Source organism: Paramormyrops kingsleyae, chromosome 23 (genome assembly GCF_048594095.1).
Source record: "Paramormyrops kingsleyae isolate MSU_618 chromosome 23, PKINGS_0.4, whole genome shotgun sequence".
In the NCBI taxonomy this organism is placed as follows: Eukaryota; Metazoa; Chordata; class Actinopteri; order Osteoglossiformes; family Mormyridae; genus Paramormyrops; species Paramormyrops kingsleyae.
Genome location: NC_132819.1, coordinates 12,206,673 through 12,226,496, shown reverse-complemented (window position 1 = coordinate 12,226,496; position 19,824 = coordinate 12,206,673). Strand labels below are relative to the sequence as shown.

Here is a 19,824-nt window from a genome sequence, read left to right as displayed (position 1 = left end):
CATTAATGTTTTGGAATCCCAGTCTGTATTACTTGAGCGCTGTTATCTCTTCTCCCCCCGCAAGTACATCAAATGGCTTTGCCGTTTCCAGGCTAATTGACACGGGGCTTAGCGGATGACAGACCCTGACCTAAGTGACTGGTGAACCGGGGGATTCTGAAGGGCTGACTGGGGAAGCTGAGCGACGATGGCGTCCGCCTTGGGGTCCCGGACGCTGAGCAAAGATGATGTCAACTACAGGCTGCATTTCCGCATGATCAACGAGCAGCAAGTAGAGGACATCACTATCGAGTTCTTCTATAAGCCACACACGATTACTTTGCTGACTTTCACCGTGGTCAGCCTGATGTACTTCGCGTTTACCAGGTACGCGATACCGCCCCTGGAGGGGTTAGCTGGCTTAGGTGGGCATGTGGGTTCTAGGGTTGGGTCTGGGTTTGCCAGCTAGGTGCCGCCTGCCGCTGTGGAGGAGACGTAGTAAACATGTTGTTGAAGTCCGTAATTTTAATTGAGGGTTGTACTGGTACTCGGATGTTCATTATACCTTTTAACTACCATATTTCTGTCTTTCTTCCCCCTTCTTTCACGGCCCCGTGTTGCATCGAGTGGTGGGTCCCGCCTTCCTGCCATGCCATCCGAGTTCCGCTTTTCAGACTGTATGTTTTGCCCAAAGAGTGTGGAAAGTACATCTTTTCCATCAATACCACGCGTGCAGCACTTTCCATCTCTATAGCACTTTCTTAAACACGTCAGTGTGTTATTTTCATTAATAACACGATCGGAATAGAAACATTTCTCCTTTCATCGCGCATTCATCTGGTTCTTCTCCAGCGTCTCAGAAATAAAATCCCCTCACTTAGTGTCTATTTCACTGAGCACATGGCTTTAGTGTTTTTATTTTACAACTTTAAGTTATAGGTTGGATGACGCACAGGGTTGTGAATTTGATTTTTTTTTGGACTAGTTAACATTTCTAGACAAAGACAACCCATTAAAGCGAACAGCGAAGGACTTGGCATTTGTTCTGCAAGGAGGATATGTACGGAAAGCCGGAGATGGTTGTTACCTGATCGATCACATGTTCGGTTGTAAAGTAACCGGCCCTCGGTAACTGAGTACGGCCCTAATACTGTAGGACATGTTGGGGGAGGATGGAGGGGTGGGATTGCAGTACTATCTTAAACGTTATGTGTCGTTGTCTTTAGCTCTGATTGTGTGTGAAGCTTTTTTTTAACTCAGAACTAACGTTATTTCCAGTATGTATGAACATACCGAATTGTTTGTGGTCCGGTGCCAAATATGAATTATAGGACAAAAATGACAAGACCTACGGAGAAACCCTTAACAGGACATTGCATGTGTACAACTAAGAATGCAATATAAATTACAGATTAACAGAATACAACAACATCAACAGAACACATTATGCAAAACGTTTTAAGATAATAAATAACATCATAAAATAACACACATTTGGTCACTGTTGTAGTACAAATGATGAGTGAATGTTACCTGGGTGTTTCTGAGGTTCTAGGCGAGTTTAGGAGTTGGATGGCTGTGGGGTCGAAGCGGTGGGGATGTCGTGATGATGTTGTGATGCGCTTGTACCTCGTCTGTGATGGCAGTTTGGGGAAGAAGTGACTGTCTGGGTGGGTGGAATCAGCAGCAATCTTCCTAGCTCGACTCTTTGCCATGGCGGTGACCAGGATGTTTAGTATTGGTGGCTGACAGTCTGTGATCTTCTCAGATGATCAGATCACATGGGGGGGGGGGGCTATAGCTATCTGAGTCAGCTTAATGTGGAGAATTGATGGAACAGTGTTGTTGGAGGCTGAACTGAAATCCACAAACAGGAACCTGACATACGTGCTGGGGGAGTCCAGATGTTGGAGAATGTAGTGGAGGGACAGTGTAACTGCATCCTCCACTGAGCGGTTTGCTCTGCTGGCAAACTGCCGAGGGTCAAGGGGGGGTCTGTGATGGACTCGAGGTAGGCCAACATCAGGCCTTCAATGGCTTTTATAACCGCTGAGGTCAGAGCAACTGGTCTGTAGTCCAGTGGTCTTGTCTGTCTTGGGAGCTGGGACAGACCTTAAGAGTCTGGGACCCTGCATGCATGAGGGAGTTGTTGAAGATTTCAGTAAAAACTGGACCAGTCAGATGGGTGCAATGTGCTGGCTGGGATGCCATCAGGGCCTGCTGCTCTCCTGGTGTTCCGCTTCCAGAATAGTCTGCATACATCCCCAGTCTCCACAAAGAAACAGGAGTGTGGGGAGGAGGGAGATTGTGGGGTGGGCAGGGTGTTCCAACAGTAGAATCGGGTATGGGGGGGCCCGGCAATATCTCAAAATATTTTATCACAGTAATTTTTTTTCATACCAATCTATTGATCATTATCAGATTATAATTCATTATTTCCTATCATACACTATATTGCCAAAAGTATTGGGACACCCCTCCAAATCATTGAATTTAGGTGTTCCAGTCACTTTCATAGCCACAGGTGTATAAAATCGAGCACCTTGGCATGCAGACTGCATCTACAAACATTGGCGAAAGAATGCATTGCTCTCAGGAGCTCAGAGAATTCGTGTGGTACCGTGATAGGATGCCACCTGTGCAATAAGTCCATTCGTGAAATTTCCTCGCTACAAAATATTCCACGGTCAACTGTTAGTGGTATTATAACAAAGTGGAAGCAATTGGGAACAACAGCAACTCAGCCATGCTCCATTCACACAATAGCTACAGACCTCCAAACTTTGTGTGGCCTTCAGATTAGCTCAAGAACAGTGCATGGAGAACTTCATGGAATGGGTTTCCATGGCCAAGCAGCCAATCACCTAGTGCAATGCAAAGCTTCATATGCAGTGATGTAAAGCACATCGCCACTGGACTCTGGAGCAGTGGAGATGGGGTCTCTGAAGTGACAAATCACGCTTCTCTGTCTGGCGATCTGGTGGACAAGTCTGGGTTTGGCTGTTGCCAGGAGAACGGTACTTGCCCGACTGCATTGTGCCAAGTGTAAAGTTTGGTGGAGGGGGGATTATGGTGTGGGGTTGTTTTTCAGGGGTTGGGCTTGGCCCCTTAGTTCCAGTGAAAGGAACTCTTACTGCTGCAGCTTACAAGTCATTTTGGACAATTTCATGCTCCCAACTTTGTGGGAACAATTTGGGGATGGCCTCTTCCTGTTCCAACATGACTGCACACCAGTGCACAAAGCAAGGTCCATAAGGACATGGATGAGCAAGTCTGGGGTGGAGAAACTTGATTGGCCTGCACAGAGCCCTGACCTCAACCCGATAGAACACCTTTGGGATGAATTAGAGCGGAGACTGTGAGCCAAGCTTTCTGGTCCAACATCACTGCCTGATCTCTCCTGGACGAATGGTCAAAAATTCCCATAAACACACTCCTAAACCTGGTGGACAGCCTTCCCAGAAGAGCTGAAGCTGTTATAGCTGCAAAGGATGGGCCAGCTCCATATTAAAGCCTATGTATTAAGAACGGGCTGTCATTAAAGTTCATGTGTGTAAAGACAGGTGTCCCCATACATTTGGCGATATAGTATAAGTAATTTCTTTACTTCAAGGTTCCGTTTATGCTTAAAATTCCCTTAGGATTCCCCTGAAACAGATTCCCCTTAAGGAGAACATGAAAAAGATCACAAATTGAATGGACTCCAAACCGAAATCGAAGTTTAATATATAAATCATACAAAAATAAACTTTCACGGCAGGGCGTAACACTAGTAATGTGCTGACAGTACGGTTTGTTACTGTGAGTCTCTGACTGCCTCGCTGCTCGTTCCAGAAGATGGGTTTGACGTTGCCGGTGGAGTTATCACCCACTGTGTCCCATTTTGAACCTATCCAGGGCACGCCTGAAAGTAACAGCGCTAATTAGTAGTGTCTGTGACTGTAAACTTTTCCATTCTGTATGTTCTACTGGACGGCAATGCTTTGAGTAGTGAGAATATTCGTAGTATGTCCGGGTTTAGTTGCCAGAAAGTTTTCACCAGATATTACAATACAGAGCATCAGTTTGCATCGTGTCGTAAGCTGCTTTCAATTACCACCACACCACCAATGACTTATCAGCGATAATCTTGCTATGCATTTGTTGTACATAGGTTATCTATTCTTAAAACACTGCGATTGGTTGGGATTGCGCTCGTTTCTGTGATGTGATGTGATAGGCTGATGTGTGAGAGGTGAGAAATGGTGATTGTCTTTGTCAAACTGACAGTACAACTCGTTGAGCTGGTTGGCCAAGGTGACGGACTGGGGGCCTTGGGGGCTCCTCTTTTTGAAGTTGGTAAGTTTCTGCAAAGCTCCACTCATCCCAGCTGTTGTAACTGGAGAAGTCTCTCTCTATCCATCTCTTGTAGGCCACTTTGGGATCCTCGATTTCTTTGCTGAACTGCCGTTTTGTATTCCTGCGTTCTTCCTTGTTACCGGTTCCGTAGGCGTGATCCTTTGCAGGTGTGAGGACCCTCAGTGCTTTGGTGAACCGTAGCTTATCATCATCGTATCTGACTGTGACCTTTTTTGGGTGGTACACGTCTTCACAGAAGGAGATGTATGATGTAACAGTGTCGGGAGTTTAGGGGAGGGTCTGTACGTGGCTGACATGTTTAGCAAGTTAAATGTAATATATGTAATATAACTCTGTGTGTGTGTATACACACACACACACACTCCCAATGTTATAATGCCGATTGTGAAATTCCAATGTGTGTTTTATAAAGGCAAAACAACTGAATTGTTCCTAATGCATTTCATACGCTGCTAAAAGATATCAGATGCAGACATATTAGAAATATTTTATGATGATAAAAGCTGTTAATGTTTAGCATTTCAGATTAAGCTGGCGGTCATGCATGGCTCTGAGACTGTGATTAAATGTTGGCTGTGTGTATATAAAAATATTTTTGTAGAGTGACTGTCCAGCTGCGATTACGCCTGTGGCACGAGATAATCATTAAATATAAAGTAGTGGTTTTCCATTTGTAAACATGACCTGTAAACAATGGCACTTCTGTTACAGAATGTCCCTGATCTATGCTGTATTTCGTATTGAGGCTTGAAGGACATTTATAGCCAAATTTACAATGAAAATTTTACCCTCCAGTTGCAGAAATGGGTGTTAGAATTGAGATTAACTTGATACATTTTAAAAACCATTTAACCATTTATGAGAGTCATTATTAAACATTATATTATAGTTATCAGCTGCTTTAAATCCTTTGTGTTCATAACCAAGTCTGTCTGGGTGGCTCCGTAGCTGAATGGGCAGCACTGTGGACTCGATTTTCTGGGGTTCTGTGCGCGTGTCTGTGTGTGTGTGCGTATGTCTGTGAGTGTGTGTTTGTGTGTTTGTGTGTGTGTGTGTGTGCGTGGGGGGGGGGGGGGGGGGGGGTGTATTTACCACCCCACAATATAAACCCCAGTGTTAGAATTTATACATACAATCAAAATATTAAAAATGCCAAAAATCATCAGAATTTTTGGTTAAGGTTAGGGCTGGGTAGGGGTTAAGGTTGTCATAGTTGGAATTAGGGTTTTGCTCATAGAAATTAATGGAGAGTCCCCACAAAAATTTACATACCTAATCTGCCTGTGTCTGTGAGGGAGAGGGAGTGAGGGAGAGGGAGTGAGGGAGAGGGAGTGAGGGAGAGGGAGTGAGGGAGAGGGATAGTGAGCAATGATGAACTTTCATTCCCTCATTGTGTAAATGGTTATAGGAAAGGGTGGATTTTTGAAGGATGATTATATATCCATCCATCCATCCATCCATCCATTCCCCAGCAGAGTGTATTCCAGGCGGCTCACCGCGCAGGTAGGGGTTCACGTTGCACAGGGTGCCAGGTCTCACAGTCGCCCCCTACAGGCAGTTCAGGAAGGCCGCTTGCAGCGTGGCTGCATGTCTTTGCACTGCAGGAGGACACTGGGAGAACATGTGAACCCCAGCCTCCCACAGGAGGGCAGCTGTCTGCCTTGGCTGCTTTACGCTGTAGTATTACCTTTTCCTACGGCAGGGATGATGCGGACCCTGACAGCAACCTCCGCGTCGGCCTCATCCTGCTGGTGTCCTTCTTCCTGGTTATCAGCACTCTCGCCTTCCCAAACGGTATGTTATTCGCAGCCGGTCACACCTGCAGCCTCTGTGTCTCTGCGTGTTGTGTGAAGCCCTGGTGTACTGCTCTGAGGACCTGCCCGCCTTCTCTCCTCTCTCAGGTCCGTTCACTCGACCTCACCCGGCGGTCTGGCGGATGGTCTTCGGTAAGTCTCTCTATGAGCTCCACCAGACGAATCTGTCTCTCTGACTCTTGTGTCCAGTCAGGAATTTAGCAATACCAGTTTATAACACACTACGCGGTATTTTGCAAATACAAACACCGTAGCAGCATGTCCACAGATACAGGTTAGATTTAGTAAGACACAAACGAGACCTAAGTGTTAATAAACGGTATATAACTTCCGCTTTCGCTTCTGTTCATTAAGGGCGCAGCCATCTTGAATTCTGAGGTCGGGGCTGTAGATGTTCCTTCAACTTTCCAAATCGGAAGCCTGTCTATTCGCCCCTCCCTGCCTGGTGGGGGTGCCGTTCAGACTCTGTGGGCTGCTTAAATATCAAAGGAAGATGTGGGCAGGAGATTGCAAGAGGTAGTACTTGCATTTGGGGGAGTCTAAAGCTCTTTTCACACATGAACTCTGGACGTTGGAGAATCAGGTTCAGATATTTTCTGGATTTGCCCCTCACACATATAGCAGAAAACTGGATATTGTCCAGTTAGATGCATACACCCTAATTAGACATACTCCAGCTTGTTTAGGCATGGGGTGGCACTTGGGTTGCACATGCAGGAGGCAGGACATCTCGCAAAAAGTAGGCTGCAGCAATCGCAGCGTTTGGTGTGCAGCATTACTGCCAGAAGTTCCTGAATCTCGTCATCTCTCCAGTTAGCCCTGTTCGTTGGGGTCTTCTTCGTGTAAATGACTCTCCTTCTTCTTTGCCCTTGGTTGTTTGTATTCTGTTTTTCTACCAGTCGCACGATAGAAACGTCATCCACACGCCCCCTCACTTGCTGTGAAGTTTCCAGCTCCATTCACACATGGGGGTCAATCATAAATTACTTTGTGGCAGGAAGGTAGCAAATTCTGTTTAAAGTTTGGTATGACCCTACAGCCCCTCTGGGTAACGCCTGGAAAAGTTCAAGGTGACAGTATGTGTCCGAGTGACGTTATTAATATTACTATCCATCCATCTCTCCATCCATCCATCCATCCATCCATCCGTGAATTGCCACCTTATCGTGGAGGAGGGGTTTGTGTGCCTCCATGATCCTAAGGGCTATGTTGCCGGGGGCGATTGCCCCAGGTAGGGTCTCCCAAGGCATATTGGTATTCCTGTATTCTTCCTTGTTGCCAGTGGGCATATTAAGTGCAATTCAGAGCCCCCCATTGAAGAAAAATAAAACAAGGGACAATGTTACCCCCGCTCTGATTGGGGGGGACCTAGGATTCAGGATTGGGGTGGAAACTCGGGTGTAGCCCAGAGAAATAACATGGGTCCGCCCTCCTGCCTGTGGGCCCACCACCTGCAGGGGGAGCCGTGGGGGTCGGGTGGTATTCGAAGGCAGGGGCCTCAGCGACCGACTCTGACAGGGCAGCACTGTGTAACCCACACGGCAGGAAGTTCAAATCATGAAGTGTGAGAAGCAAAGTGTGAAAAGCATTCTTCCGGAAGGGTGACTAGCCAGACCGCCTGCCTTCCCCATCAGGTCTGAGTGTCCTGTACTTCCTGTTCCTGGTCTTCCTCATCTTCCTGAACTGGGGTCAGGTGAAGACCTTGATGTACTGGCTGGATCCCGATCTGCGCTACGCCACCCGCGAGGCAGACGTCATGGTGAGCCTCCCCCCCCACCCACTACCTCCACTGCCTACAGGAGACCAGGGGATGGTCGCAGGTGTATGACTGTGTCATTTAGTCTGATCCTTTGCCTTGTAGCCTTTCCAGAAATTTCTCAGCTATGCCTCTGTACCTGTGTCCTCCCAAAGGGATTATAAGCCATTTGAAAAGAGTAGTTAAATAATTGTCATATTTAGTGACGCTTTCAGGCATGTGGACCTCACACATAATGCTCTGTGTGCTGGAGGAATGTACCTCTGTCTTAGCATGGTGAGATTTTAGATGAATGAGAAAAGTACTTCTACACTGACTCCTCATGACATTAAATCACATTAAGAAGGTGAGTTTTGAACCTCCAAGCCTCAGTGCCAGAGTATAATCCCATGAAATATGATTAACATGCATAAAGAGAGAATCCAGTTTGGAGGCTGCTCTGTCCTTTTAGACGCCTCTTACGGAAAGTTGGGATTATCAGCTGGCTAACTGTGAACTCTAGGCTGCCCTGTCTACCCTGGTGACTGTTGCCATGGATGAGTAACAGTCTGCTTTTAAGGCTGTTAATCTCCCTGGCTGCCCCTGGTACAGGCAGGTAAATACAGCTGTATAGAACTTCTTACTTTCAAAGGGGAACAGTTGACCACGAGACATATTAGCTTTATCTCATTTTTTGTTGGCTCATCAAAGAAATCAAGTATTGATTTGCATGAGTAGCTCAAAGTTGCCACCTGCAGGTCAAGTGTGTTTCTGCCCTGTTGCCCAAAGCCTTTCATGAACATATTTTACTGGTTAAACTTCTGCAAATGAATACATTTTGTTGAACATTCTCTTCAGTCCCCTATTTAGAATATCCTTTAATCATGCCATGTTATAGGGTTGGGGACGGTTGGCCTTGGACCCACCAGTACATTAATGTATGGTCTCTCCTGCTCTTCCTGCAGGAATATGCCGTGAACTGTCATGTGATCACCTGGGAGCGAATCCTGAGCCACTTTGACATCTTTGCCTTTGGTCACTTCTGGGGCTGGGGCATGAAGGCTCTGCTCATTCGCAGCTATGGCCTCTGCTGGACCATCAGCATCACCTGGGAGCTCACCGAGGTACGGAGATCCTGGGGGGCCGAGGGTGGGATCCACAAGGCTGTAGGTCACATCCTTGGGGTGGTGGGCTGGGTAACTACGAAGAGTAGCTCCAGAACTAGAGGGCTAGTTAGGGTAGGAGAAGGAGATTAAAAAAACACATTCACTTAATGACCATGACAGTGAGAGCACAAGCTGTGTTAGAAGAGATGTCTGTCATTCTGCAAGAGATTAACAGATGATGTGAGTCCTCATATACTCTACCTTTACATTGCATGCAGACATAATGTGATGTTAAATGCCTGTGCTTTTCCTGTGCCCTCTGTTTGTCTGATACCATTAGTTTAGGTTCCAGATTCTGTGTTTGTGTCTGAGTGTGTGTGTGTGTTTCTGCCAAACGTAATAAATGATAAATGATAATGATAAATGATAAATGAGATGTTGATGTTGCAAGATGCACAATGAGTCATCAGTCCTGTAAAACACACAAAAACACAAGCACACGCGCGCACATACACACAAACACACACACACACACACGCGCGCGCATACACACACACACACACACACACACAAACACACACATACCGACATGGGGGCATTTTCTGCCGCGAACAGCCTGTCTCTGCTGGGCCTTTGCCGGTCAGCCGCTCTCTGGTCAGTCCCATTGACAGAGCTGCAGCTCCTGCTACATTTCCTGCAAGACAGGGACTGGGACAACCCCCCCCCCCCCCACAACAGTGCCGGCTGGCTGTTCTTTGTTTCTCTCCGTTCCCAAGCAACAAGGAAGCCTCCATGTCTGACACCTTGCCCACACATGGCAGCGCTTAGCGTGATAACTGAAGCCCCGGCTTCTCCAGAGCACCTCCTCAGGGGAGGGGGCTTTCCAGCTGTCCTCTGACAAACGCTCTATACGTAACGGCAAATCTACAGAATGAGCTAAGCGAGGGGAATTTCCTGGAAACGTCCTGCTTTTGGACCTGTGCCTGTGCGTCCCTCGGCCTGTGTGTCCGTATGTTTGCCCGTTAAAACTGCATGATACCTGTTAAAACTGCATGAAGGAGAGCAGTTTCCAAGGAAACCCGAGGGCCTGGTGGTTTTGTGTTGCGTTTTTTTTCCCCCCCAAACCAGGTCAGCGCAAATCATGCCCTACAGCCAACTTAAATGCAAGCCACGCCCGGCAACTCTAACAAGCCACGCCCCCACGGCACTAACGAAACTTCAAGATTTCTGTCATTGGCTAACAGTATGAGAGCACTGATCCAAATTGTAGCGCTGAATGTATCTCGCAGTCTCGCTTTCATCTTTGATAGATAGATTCTTAAATTTCAGGATGAATAAAGTATGTGAGGGAAAACTGAAATTCTGCCCAACGACGAAGGTTATTTCGGCTAAGAATAACTGTTTGATTAGCAGCAACTAATAATTTTAGCTCAGATATGAAAGATAGGGCTAATAGTTTAATTTGGTTTTTATTATTTTATGATCACTAATAACTAGCTAACCTTAAGCCGAATGGCTTTATTCCTTATCCCACCCAGAACAAACATCTTCTTCTGAAGGATGTTGTTTGTTCTAAGATCTGAGATCATCAAGAGAAGAATTACTCATGCAACCAACATTTATTTATTTAAAGGGCCATTTACAATTCTGACATTGTAATGTCATTGAAAACTAATGTCAGTTTACCTTGGCATGGAAGAGAATTTGATACTGGGGGGGAGGGGCAGCTTAATTTAAACGTCCCCCAATTCCTACACCCCTCTGATCATTTATTATTCCTCACGTCACAAAGAGTCACATCTGTCTATAACCCTGCTGCTAACCCTGTAATAACTTCCACATTTGTGTGACACTTCGTATGCACAAGCTGTCGGTTTCGTACAGTTAGCCAGTGAAATCCATCTTGAGGTTTCGGCAGAGTCGCAGGGCGTATAGTTGGCTGCGGGGTGTGGTTTGCGCTGAAACTGGTTTGGGAAAGAAAATGAGGGATTTGGGTTACCAGTCTGCATTCCTTTGGGTGAGCCGGGGCCAGGTTGGGGCCTCCGCTGCCCAGCAGTGGGTGAGTCTTCCTGGGTCCAGATTGAGGCCTCCGCTGCCCGACAGTGGGTCAGCCTTCCTGGGGCCAGATTGAGGCCTCCGCTGCCCAGCAGTGGGTGAGTCTTCCTGGTGCCAGATTTAGGCCTCCACTGCCTGGCAGTGGGTGAGTCTTCCTGGGGCCAGGTTGGGGCCTCCGCTGCCCAGCAGTGGGTGAGTCTTCCTGGGGCCAGATTTAGGCCTCCACTGCCTGGCAGTGGGTGAGTCTTCCTGGGGCCAGATTGAGGCCTCTGCTGCCTGGCAGTGGGTCAGCCCTCCTGGGGCCATGCCTGGCTTTCAGCAGCCTTAACCTCTCACCTCCTCCAGCTGTTCTTCATGCACCTGCTGCCCAACTTCGCCGAGTGCTGGTGGGACCAGGTCATTCTAGACATCCTGCTTTGCAATGGTGGAGGCATCTGGCTGGGCATGACGGTGTGTCGCTTCCTGGAGATCCGCACGTACCACTGGGCCAGCATCAAGTAGGTCCCGCGGGCCCTGGAAGAGGCCCCCTCTGCTGGCCGCTCAGGACATAGCGAGTCACAGGTCCCCCTAATCATAAGAGCGGCTGCCTTTGGCCTCTGTGACTGAACTGTGCAATAAGACAAGAAGCCAAGGAGGGGATGTAGGGAGAAGCTAGTCTGACCATCAGTGCTGATTTATAGGAACAGGTCGGATTAGCACAGCTTTCAGTGGCACACTGAGCAGACCATCCCGTATTAGTATCGGGAAACAAAGGCTGACCTTTGGCACACTAGTGGAATACTAGAACAACTATGTGTTTTATCTAGGCATAGGATTAAGTCAGCATCTGTCAACCAGTGTGCCGTGTGTGTGTGTGAGAGAGAAATACAAACATACACACACTGAATAAAATAAGTTTATATATTAATAGCAAAATTATAAATGACTTTGGTTTAGACAAATAAAAAGTTTTGTGTATAAAGCAACTTTTTTCATTTAATTGCCCAATAGGCTGTAATTGCACTTGTCACATGATCAAATGCAGCCAAGAATAAGACCACCCTACAACTGACACCCATTCATTTACGTTGTTTGGCAATTTTGCAAACCACCCTGCAGTAAAAAGACAAGATCATGGACAAATTGAGTCAACAGGTTAAGAGTAATGTGTTAATCAGTGGTGTGCCCTGGGATAATTGATTCTTAGAATTAAACAAGTTAAGTCAGAGACTTGGTCAAGCAAGTCACGTCAAGTCATGGGCAGTCTTTAAGTAACTCTGGTGATTGACCTGTTGACTACGATTGACCAGGTGCGACCACTGCTATACATGAACACATACAGAAGTTGTGATCAGTAAATTTACAGTAACAGAATAAAGCTTTAAACCAGCACTGCAGAGTTTAGCCTCCTGATGCTACCCCTGCCCTCCTGTCAGTGTGTTAAGAAATGTTTATGAAATGTGACAATCACCAATATAATGTCTGCAAGAGCACTGGGACATTTAGCATTAATGTAAGTGGTTAATTTGCATGCTCAATAAGTTATTACTAGTTTAGCAACCTGTCCATAGGGATCTCTCTTTAGGGAAATGTGGAATGAAATTGGAAGTTATCTAGAAATCATAATTGATTATTTTTGGTGCTGATGCCACCATGTTTACTGCATGCTAGCATGTTGTTTCCCATCTTGTGAATGGGTTGTGGCTTCTGTCGTTTATGGGCACAAATGGCACAACATTTTTGAGGTTCTGATGAGAGCAATCAGAAACACAGTTGTGGAGCCGGTGATGACAGGGGAGAAACTAAGGTGGAAACTAATTTTAATTGCAGTGATAGATAGAATGTGCAGTTTTACCAGTCATTTATAGTAAGTCTAAGTCAATGTTGAAGTCAACAGTATCAAGTCTACGTCAGGTCTTTTTCTTAAATTGTAAAGCGAGTCTTGAGTCTGACTCGAATCATGCCATGTGATTCGATTTGCTAAGCTCTGTTTTTATCTGAGATACTTATTTGCATCAGTCTGGAATCTTGTTCCTTGTGATGTAGGTTAGCCAATTCAGGCCCCAGAGAAAATGCCATGCTTGTACTTGCACTGTTACTCTGGTAGCCATTTCTGTTATTCCCTCATGTGCGACTGTACTTGTGATTATCACTGTGTGTTTGTGTGCTTAGGGACATCCACACCACCACAGGGAAGTTGAAACGTGCAGTGTTGCAGTTCACGCCCGCCAGCTGGACCTACGTGCGATGGTTTGACCCCAAGTCCTCCTTCCAGAGGGTGGCAGGCATCTACCTCTTCATGATCATCTGGCAGGTGAGCCAAGTGAACCACCCTGTAGGCAGAGTCCTACAAGGTTTACACATCCTGGTCCTTTAGCAGTCAGAGCGCTGCAAGGTTTACACATCCTGGTCCTTTAGCAGTCAGAGCGCTGCAAGGTTTACACATCCTGGTCCTTTAGCAGTCAGAGCGCTGCAAGGTTTACACATCCTGGTCCTTTAGCAGTCAGAGCGCTGCAAGGTTTACACATCCTGGTCCTTTAGCAGACAGAGCGCTGCAAGGTTTACACATCCTGGTCCTTTAGCAGTCAGAGCGATGCAAAGTTTACACATCCTGGTCCTTTAGCAGTCAGAGCGCTGCAAAGTTTACACATCCTGGTCCTTTAGCAGTCAGAGCGCTGCAAAGTTTACACATCGTCGTCATACAACCAGCAGTAAAAACCAGTCTTACTGGTTTGGTGATGTGGGCAGCAGGACAGAGAGTATTGCTTCACTGACTGTGTCTGACGGAGCCGTATCCGCTATCTATGAAATGCTATGGGTGCTGTCAGCAATACTGCAGTTCATCAGAGGGTCAGTAGGTGGTGCTATCACTCACCTGCTGGCTGAGCAGGCCACATGTCACATGCCAGGCTGTCTCTAGGCCCCTCCCCCTTACCAGCATGTTTCAGCATGGTAAAGTCATTGAAGCAGAAATGGACAAAACCGTCAGCAGAAAGACATACCGGCCTGCATGTGTACATAAGTGACTCACTTCCCATTTAGAGAGGGGCCAACTTTTATTGCTTATCTTGAGGAATGACTGTAGAACCTCCCTCATCCTCACCAGCATAGATCAGTGCTGGTCAGAAGTTCAGCTCATGAGCAGAGCACGTTGAAAATGTGGTTGGCTGGTCACATGGTGCATTTAAAGTAGATGCCAGCTTAGGGCCCTGCAGTTACGTTACTTAGTCAGTATTTCACTTTTTATGAGTAGTTTGAGTTTGATTTACTGCTGGTGTCCCTCCTCTGCCAGCAGAGTGGTGGGGAGGCCTGGGACAGCCACAGTAATGCACTCTCCCTCCCCGCAGCTTACGGAGCTGAACACCTTCTTCCTGAAACACATCTTCGTATTCCAAGCCTCTCATGCCCTCAGCTGGTGCCGCATCCTCTTCATTGGGGTGATCACCGCCCCCACTGTGAGGTGAGTGCTGGGTGCTGCCACTAGGGGCCGCCAGAATCAGCACTGTCTGAAGCAAAGGACTCGATGAGTAATGGGGGCTGCAAGATTGCTTACGTTAATCACTAATGTGGGGTGGCATTGTCAGGTTTTTTTTTTTTTTTTTTTTTTTGTAAATGCATAATGGTCTGGTATAAAAAGGAGGTTTTCTAAAATCCGGTCATTGTTTTAGACTGCAGGTGAATTGGTGCAAACGTTTTGTACTGGGGGGTTTGTTGTAATAGTAACACTTTACTTGATGGGACACAAATACTTAGTAATAATTCGGTACCGAAGTAGAAATGATGAACAAATCATGAACAAATACAGTCACTACTTGAGATAAAGATGCTTCATGATTCATTAATGATGAACAAACATGAGATCAGAATTTCACTTGTGTTATGACTTGTTAAAAAGCTTTACAGAATTAACAGATAACAAATATAGCAACTGCTTGAGATGAAACGTGTCACGATTCATTAATGATGAATTAACAGATCAATGTGCAACTAAGACATTGTTCGTGGTTAATTAATACATAATAGCATAATACTATATTTTTTGTGTCCTGTTAAGTAAAGTGTTACTGTTATAATTTGCTAGTCAGTCACTCAAATTGAATAAAATCTGCTAAATCAGAATAATTTTGCACAGATGCAACAAATACTTTCCATGACAGCCTAAAAAACAGACAAAAAACTTTTGTGAATCCTGTTACTCCTCTACTGCTGTCAGACAAAAACACAATGCAGGCTTCCATGAAAAGCTATCATTTAGTTGTACTGTTTTCTGGTCCATTTGAAAGCAATGAACGGCAACGAGTGCCTTACAGGACTATCCCCAAGGGTCCATTTGGGCTGTCCTCAGAGGGTCGAGTCGTGTTGCCCTTAGCAGGTCCGGTTTGGCCGTCCTTGTCATTCTGATTGGCTGGATGGGCAGATGCCTTTATTTCTGTGTCTTCTATTTAAATCACAGGAGAAATGGGTAGACCCTGCACACAGTATCACATATTCACCCCTTTGTGCTGTAAATGAAACATATGAATGCTCTGCATTGAAATATACAGGTGTTTTCACACCTGTATATTCCGCAAATTCATTTTAAGCAAACCAAACCATTAAAGTGGACCAAAAAGTGGACTAACAAAAAAGGGTCTGAACAAGGGTGTGGGTTTGATTGGTAGGGACCAAACCAGCCTTGAGTATCACTGCCCCCTTAGTTACACATGATACTCCCACAGTACTCATAAGGGCATGTCCCTACCACCCCCACCAAAATCTACGCCGTTGGGATTCAGTTCTTTTTGTGTTCACTTTGTGCGTTCATTTGAAAGAGGACTCTGTTCTCTTTCTGGTCCACTTCAGCTCTGATGGGTCCTCAGCCCTCTTTCTGTTCACACTATAGTACATCTGGAGCTCTGACACCTTAACCGCTTTGGATTATGGGTAACGTGCCAGTGCCATAGCATGCAATCTGTCTATGGCTAGTTTAAAGGGCTAAAACACAATGGCAAAAGGTGACGTAAACCTGGAGCACTTTATGTTCACAATGCACAGGTTAAGTGAACTGCAACACAGACCTGAAGCAAACCGCATTGAGATAATCTCCCGAGGTGGTCTCAGTTCGATTCATTTCCAGGGGGTCTGAGTTTGTTTGGAGAGTACATATATATGCTCAAAAAATGTTGATTAATCGCTGTGTTTTGAGGGCTGAAAGGGACCAAGTGTGAAAGCATGTAATAGTGATTGAGGCTGTGGATGTCTATCTGGCCCTACTGTCCGCTTCGGGCTGCAAGTGTGTATCATGTATGAGCTGAAGTTCAGACGGTCCCTGGACTGTGTGCTTCTTTTGCAGGCAGTATTACGCATACCTGACGGACACGCAGTGCAAGCGAGTGGGCACGCAGTGCTGGGTCTTTGGGTGAGCTCCTCCCGCTAGGCAGTGCCGCACGGCCATGCTGACCGCGCACCATGTGCTCGCCACGGCCGACAGCCTCCTGCGCTTATGTCACGCTTGCATTCATTGGCCCCCGACGAGACATTTAAGGAGGATCCCAAAGATGAAAGGGTGGCAGGTGGTTTTCAGGGAGGCCAGGAGCTACATCCAGCTTCACCATCCCTGAAATCTCTCGCCGAGTGCGTGTGTCTGTCTGTCTGTGTCTGTTTGTGTATGATAGACATCTTCAGCGTGTCTCTCTTTAATTTTAAGTGAGAATGATTAGCAAACACACATAGGAACCTCTCTTGCTTTCTGATTGGCCGTGGCCTCGTTTGTCTGTCCATGGTCCCACCCCTCGCAGCAGCTCCCTCACATCCCGTGGGCCAGTTGGCACGATCCATTTTTAGTGTGACATGCGGTTCAGCCCCGGGCTGCCGTTCAGAGCCGGGGCGCCCTTCTGGCGAGCGGGCCGGCCTCTCATTGGAGCGTTTAAGCTGCCAGGGGCCTCGCCTGCTTACTGGGCCTGTGTATGTGCGTGTGCGGGACTGCAGTGCCCTTATCCTTGCCTGAGTCTCCCCAACTCCCCTCTAGTGCCATTGCCTTCTTGGAAGCCCTGGTCTGCATCAAGTTCGGTCAGGACCTGTTCTCCAAAACGCAGATCCTCTATGTCATCTTCTGGCTTCTGTGTGTGGTAAGCTCCTCCTCTCCACTCCTCTTCCTCACATCTTGCTCTCCTTCACTCTATCCTTCCTGGACTCTGCCCGTTCTGTAGTAGACGGGGGACTATTTCCTCATGTCCTCTTCTCCTTGCCCCGTTTCTGTAGGCTTTCACCACCTTCCTCTGCCTCTATGGGATGGTGTGGTACGCGGAGAAATACGGACCGAAGAGGCCGAAGGTAAGAGCCCCCTGCCCAGTAGAGCGTGCCTTACTGATGACCTGTGACTCATCAGGAAACCCAAGGAGATGGAGAGTTAAGACTCCAAATCACCGGCACTGTATCCCCTGCTGTGTACTGCCGAGGAAAATGCCCGGATCATTCAGGCCAGACGCCATTTGCCGTTTCAGACCCTGTCAGAATGTGAAGACAGCAGCTACACTAACTCCTGTGGCCATGCCCCCACCATCTCCAAGGGTAACGTGAAACGACACGCCCCCAGAGCTCTCCGACCGTGACCTGTGCTCCGCTGGCCCCTGAGGACCCCAACCCCTGCAGCCCCCCTCTGATCTGTCTGTATGGTAGGAAAATGGAGGAGCCGGATTGATATTTTGGTTCATCTTTCCTGTTTGGTCTTTTTTTTCCCAGGCGATAAAGAGTCTGGGAGTGGTGCACAGTCATCGCGGAAGAGGAAGGGATCCGGGAGGAAGAAGACCAGCAATGGCCTGGGGGGCAAAAAGTAGCAGGGGCTTGCAGATATGAGGGAGGGAGAAGAGTGACCACAACTGACAGACCTGCAGCAAGGAAAAGGGCTAATTGTTGTATTTTTTGAGGAGGGGGCCACTGAAACACAGAATTGGGCCTTGACCATACGAGCACCTGGGGCCAGTATCACAGGGTGTCACCCTGCCTACATTACTGTTCTCTATCCCCCATTGTAGGGCTTAAATAGGGTGACCCCCACCCACAGACACACAGGCAACAATGCGCTAACTAAACACCCACCCCCCGGCAGTCAGTCAGCTGGCTTCCCTGTCTGTGTACTCATGCGGATTCTAAATGCATCCTGCTCTCTGGCTAAATAAGGCCTGGAATGTGAGCAGGAAGCAGCCCCAGCGAGCCGTGTGTGTGACCGGCATGTTTATGGGTCACCATGGTGACGGGACGCTGTCTATGCACATGGCGTGTCTGGCTGGCCAAATGGGGGGGGGGAGGGTTCAGATAATTTTGGGCCCCCCAGGCCCATTTCTTGCCAGCCCCTCTCAACATCCCCCGCCCCGTGACAAATAGTCACTTTTTAAAAAAAAATCTTAAAAACATAGTGTATGTACAGCAAAAATTTCTGCAAGTTTGTTCACTCTCCTCCTCATCTGAGAGGTCGCCCCGTGGCCGTGTTCACGTGGCCTGTCTGTTTTATCTCTCCCCCACCCCTTAACCCCCCCCACCCCCAAACCTGTGTGTGTGTCTGTCTGTGAATAAGCCCTGCTGTGGGCTTGAGTGTCCTCACTGCCGGATTCCCCCTGACCTGACTGATGGCACAAAGGTCGTCATAATGGCTGTCAGAAGCTCTGGGCCTTTCGCTCCCCCCTGGGTGCTGGGGCCACTTCTCTAGAGGCCAGATGTAGAGCCTCAGTCTTTTTGTGGCTGGGGGGCCCGGCTACAGAGACGCAGTTGGAGCACTTATCCCCTTTGTCCATTAGTAGTGCACATGTGGGCCAAATTTATCAAACTTTTGCACCAGTAATATTCATATATTCCCCAGTACTAACATGTATGTCCTGTGCAAATTCAAAAGGAAAAAACTAAGTTTACAGCTTGTTTTTAACCTTAACTTTTATTCCATGTTAAAAATGGGTATTTTTCCACCATCATTTAATTTTCATTACCTGTGTGGTACGGTTATCTCAACGCAATGGGTTTTTTTTTTTTTTTTTGCATGGTTATGTAATGTTACAGGATAAATAGATTACTACTTGCATGTGTTTTTGTATTAGCAGGTATCCGTATGTTAATCACTAATGTCTGTCATGTGATACATGTTTTGTGCCTGATGGGAAGATGGTCTTGGTGTGTCTTTTGGTTCCCCACACCGTGTGATCTCCGTTAGTCTTCCCACATTATGTCTGAGATCACCCCGTATCGTAATCGCCTTTGCTATATTCACGAGAGGCCATTTTGCTGAGCGGCGCCGTGCATCACGGACAGGCAGGTGAGATTACCGACGGTGAACAGACTGATTGCTCTCTAAGGCTTTCAGCCTGAATCAGTCACCTCAGCAGTGACCGTAAGTCCCAAGCCTGCAAACCGTCCTGTAACTGCCTTGCTCAGTATGAAGAGAATGTTATTCGCAGCTGTGACAATGTTAGTTTTTTTCCTACAAAGGACCGAAGCACACTGATGAAGTGGCTGGCATTTAAATGTAGTGAGTGAGTGAGAGATTGAATGAGAGTGAATGTAGGACTGTTTGGACAGTATGCCCTATGACTGAAGAACAGGGAGGGGAGATCCTTTAAAAAGATTTCTTTGTACTTCTGGTATTTTAACAAGAGACAGCTGCATTGATATGCAAGTGACACTGAATTTTATAGGTAGAAAAAAAGAAAAAAAACAGTATGAAACTAACCAGTATGTTTGCTGGTGGTCATTTGTGTAGAAGCACCTGGAGTGTGTAAAGATGCATTTGTAATACGTGACCCTGACTTTTGAATAAATACTGTAAACACTG

General features: G+C 47.0%; 1 protein-coding gene across 1 annotated transcript; it reads left to right on the top strand.

Annotated features, from left to right (window-relative positions):
• Positions 1–23: 23 nt before the first annotated feature.
• On the top strand, positions 24–19,824 carry LOC111834095 (phosphatidylserine synthase 1). Its single transcript, XM_072705433.1, has 13 exons — positions 24–366; positions 6,041–6,132; positions 6,240–6,284; positions 7,787–7,911; positions 8,853–9,011; positions 11,394–11,545; positions 13,200–13,341; positions 14,375–14,487; positions 16,360–16,425; positions 17,035–17,134; positions 17,268–17,339; positions 17,510–17,576; positions 17,748–19,824. The coding sequence occupies exons 1-13, from the start codon at positions 188–190 to the stop codon at positions 17,840–17,842; spliced, it is 1,407 nt and encodes a 468-aa protein (XP_072561534.1). The 5' UTR covers positions 24–187; the 3' UTR covers positions 17,843–19,824.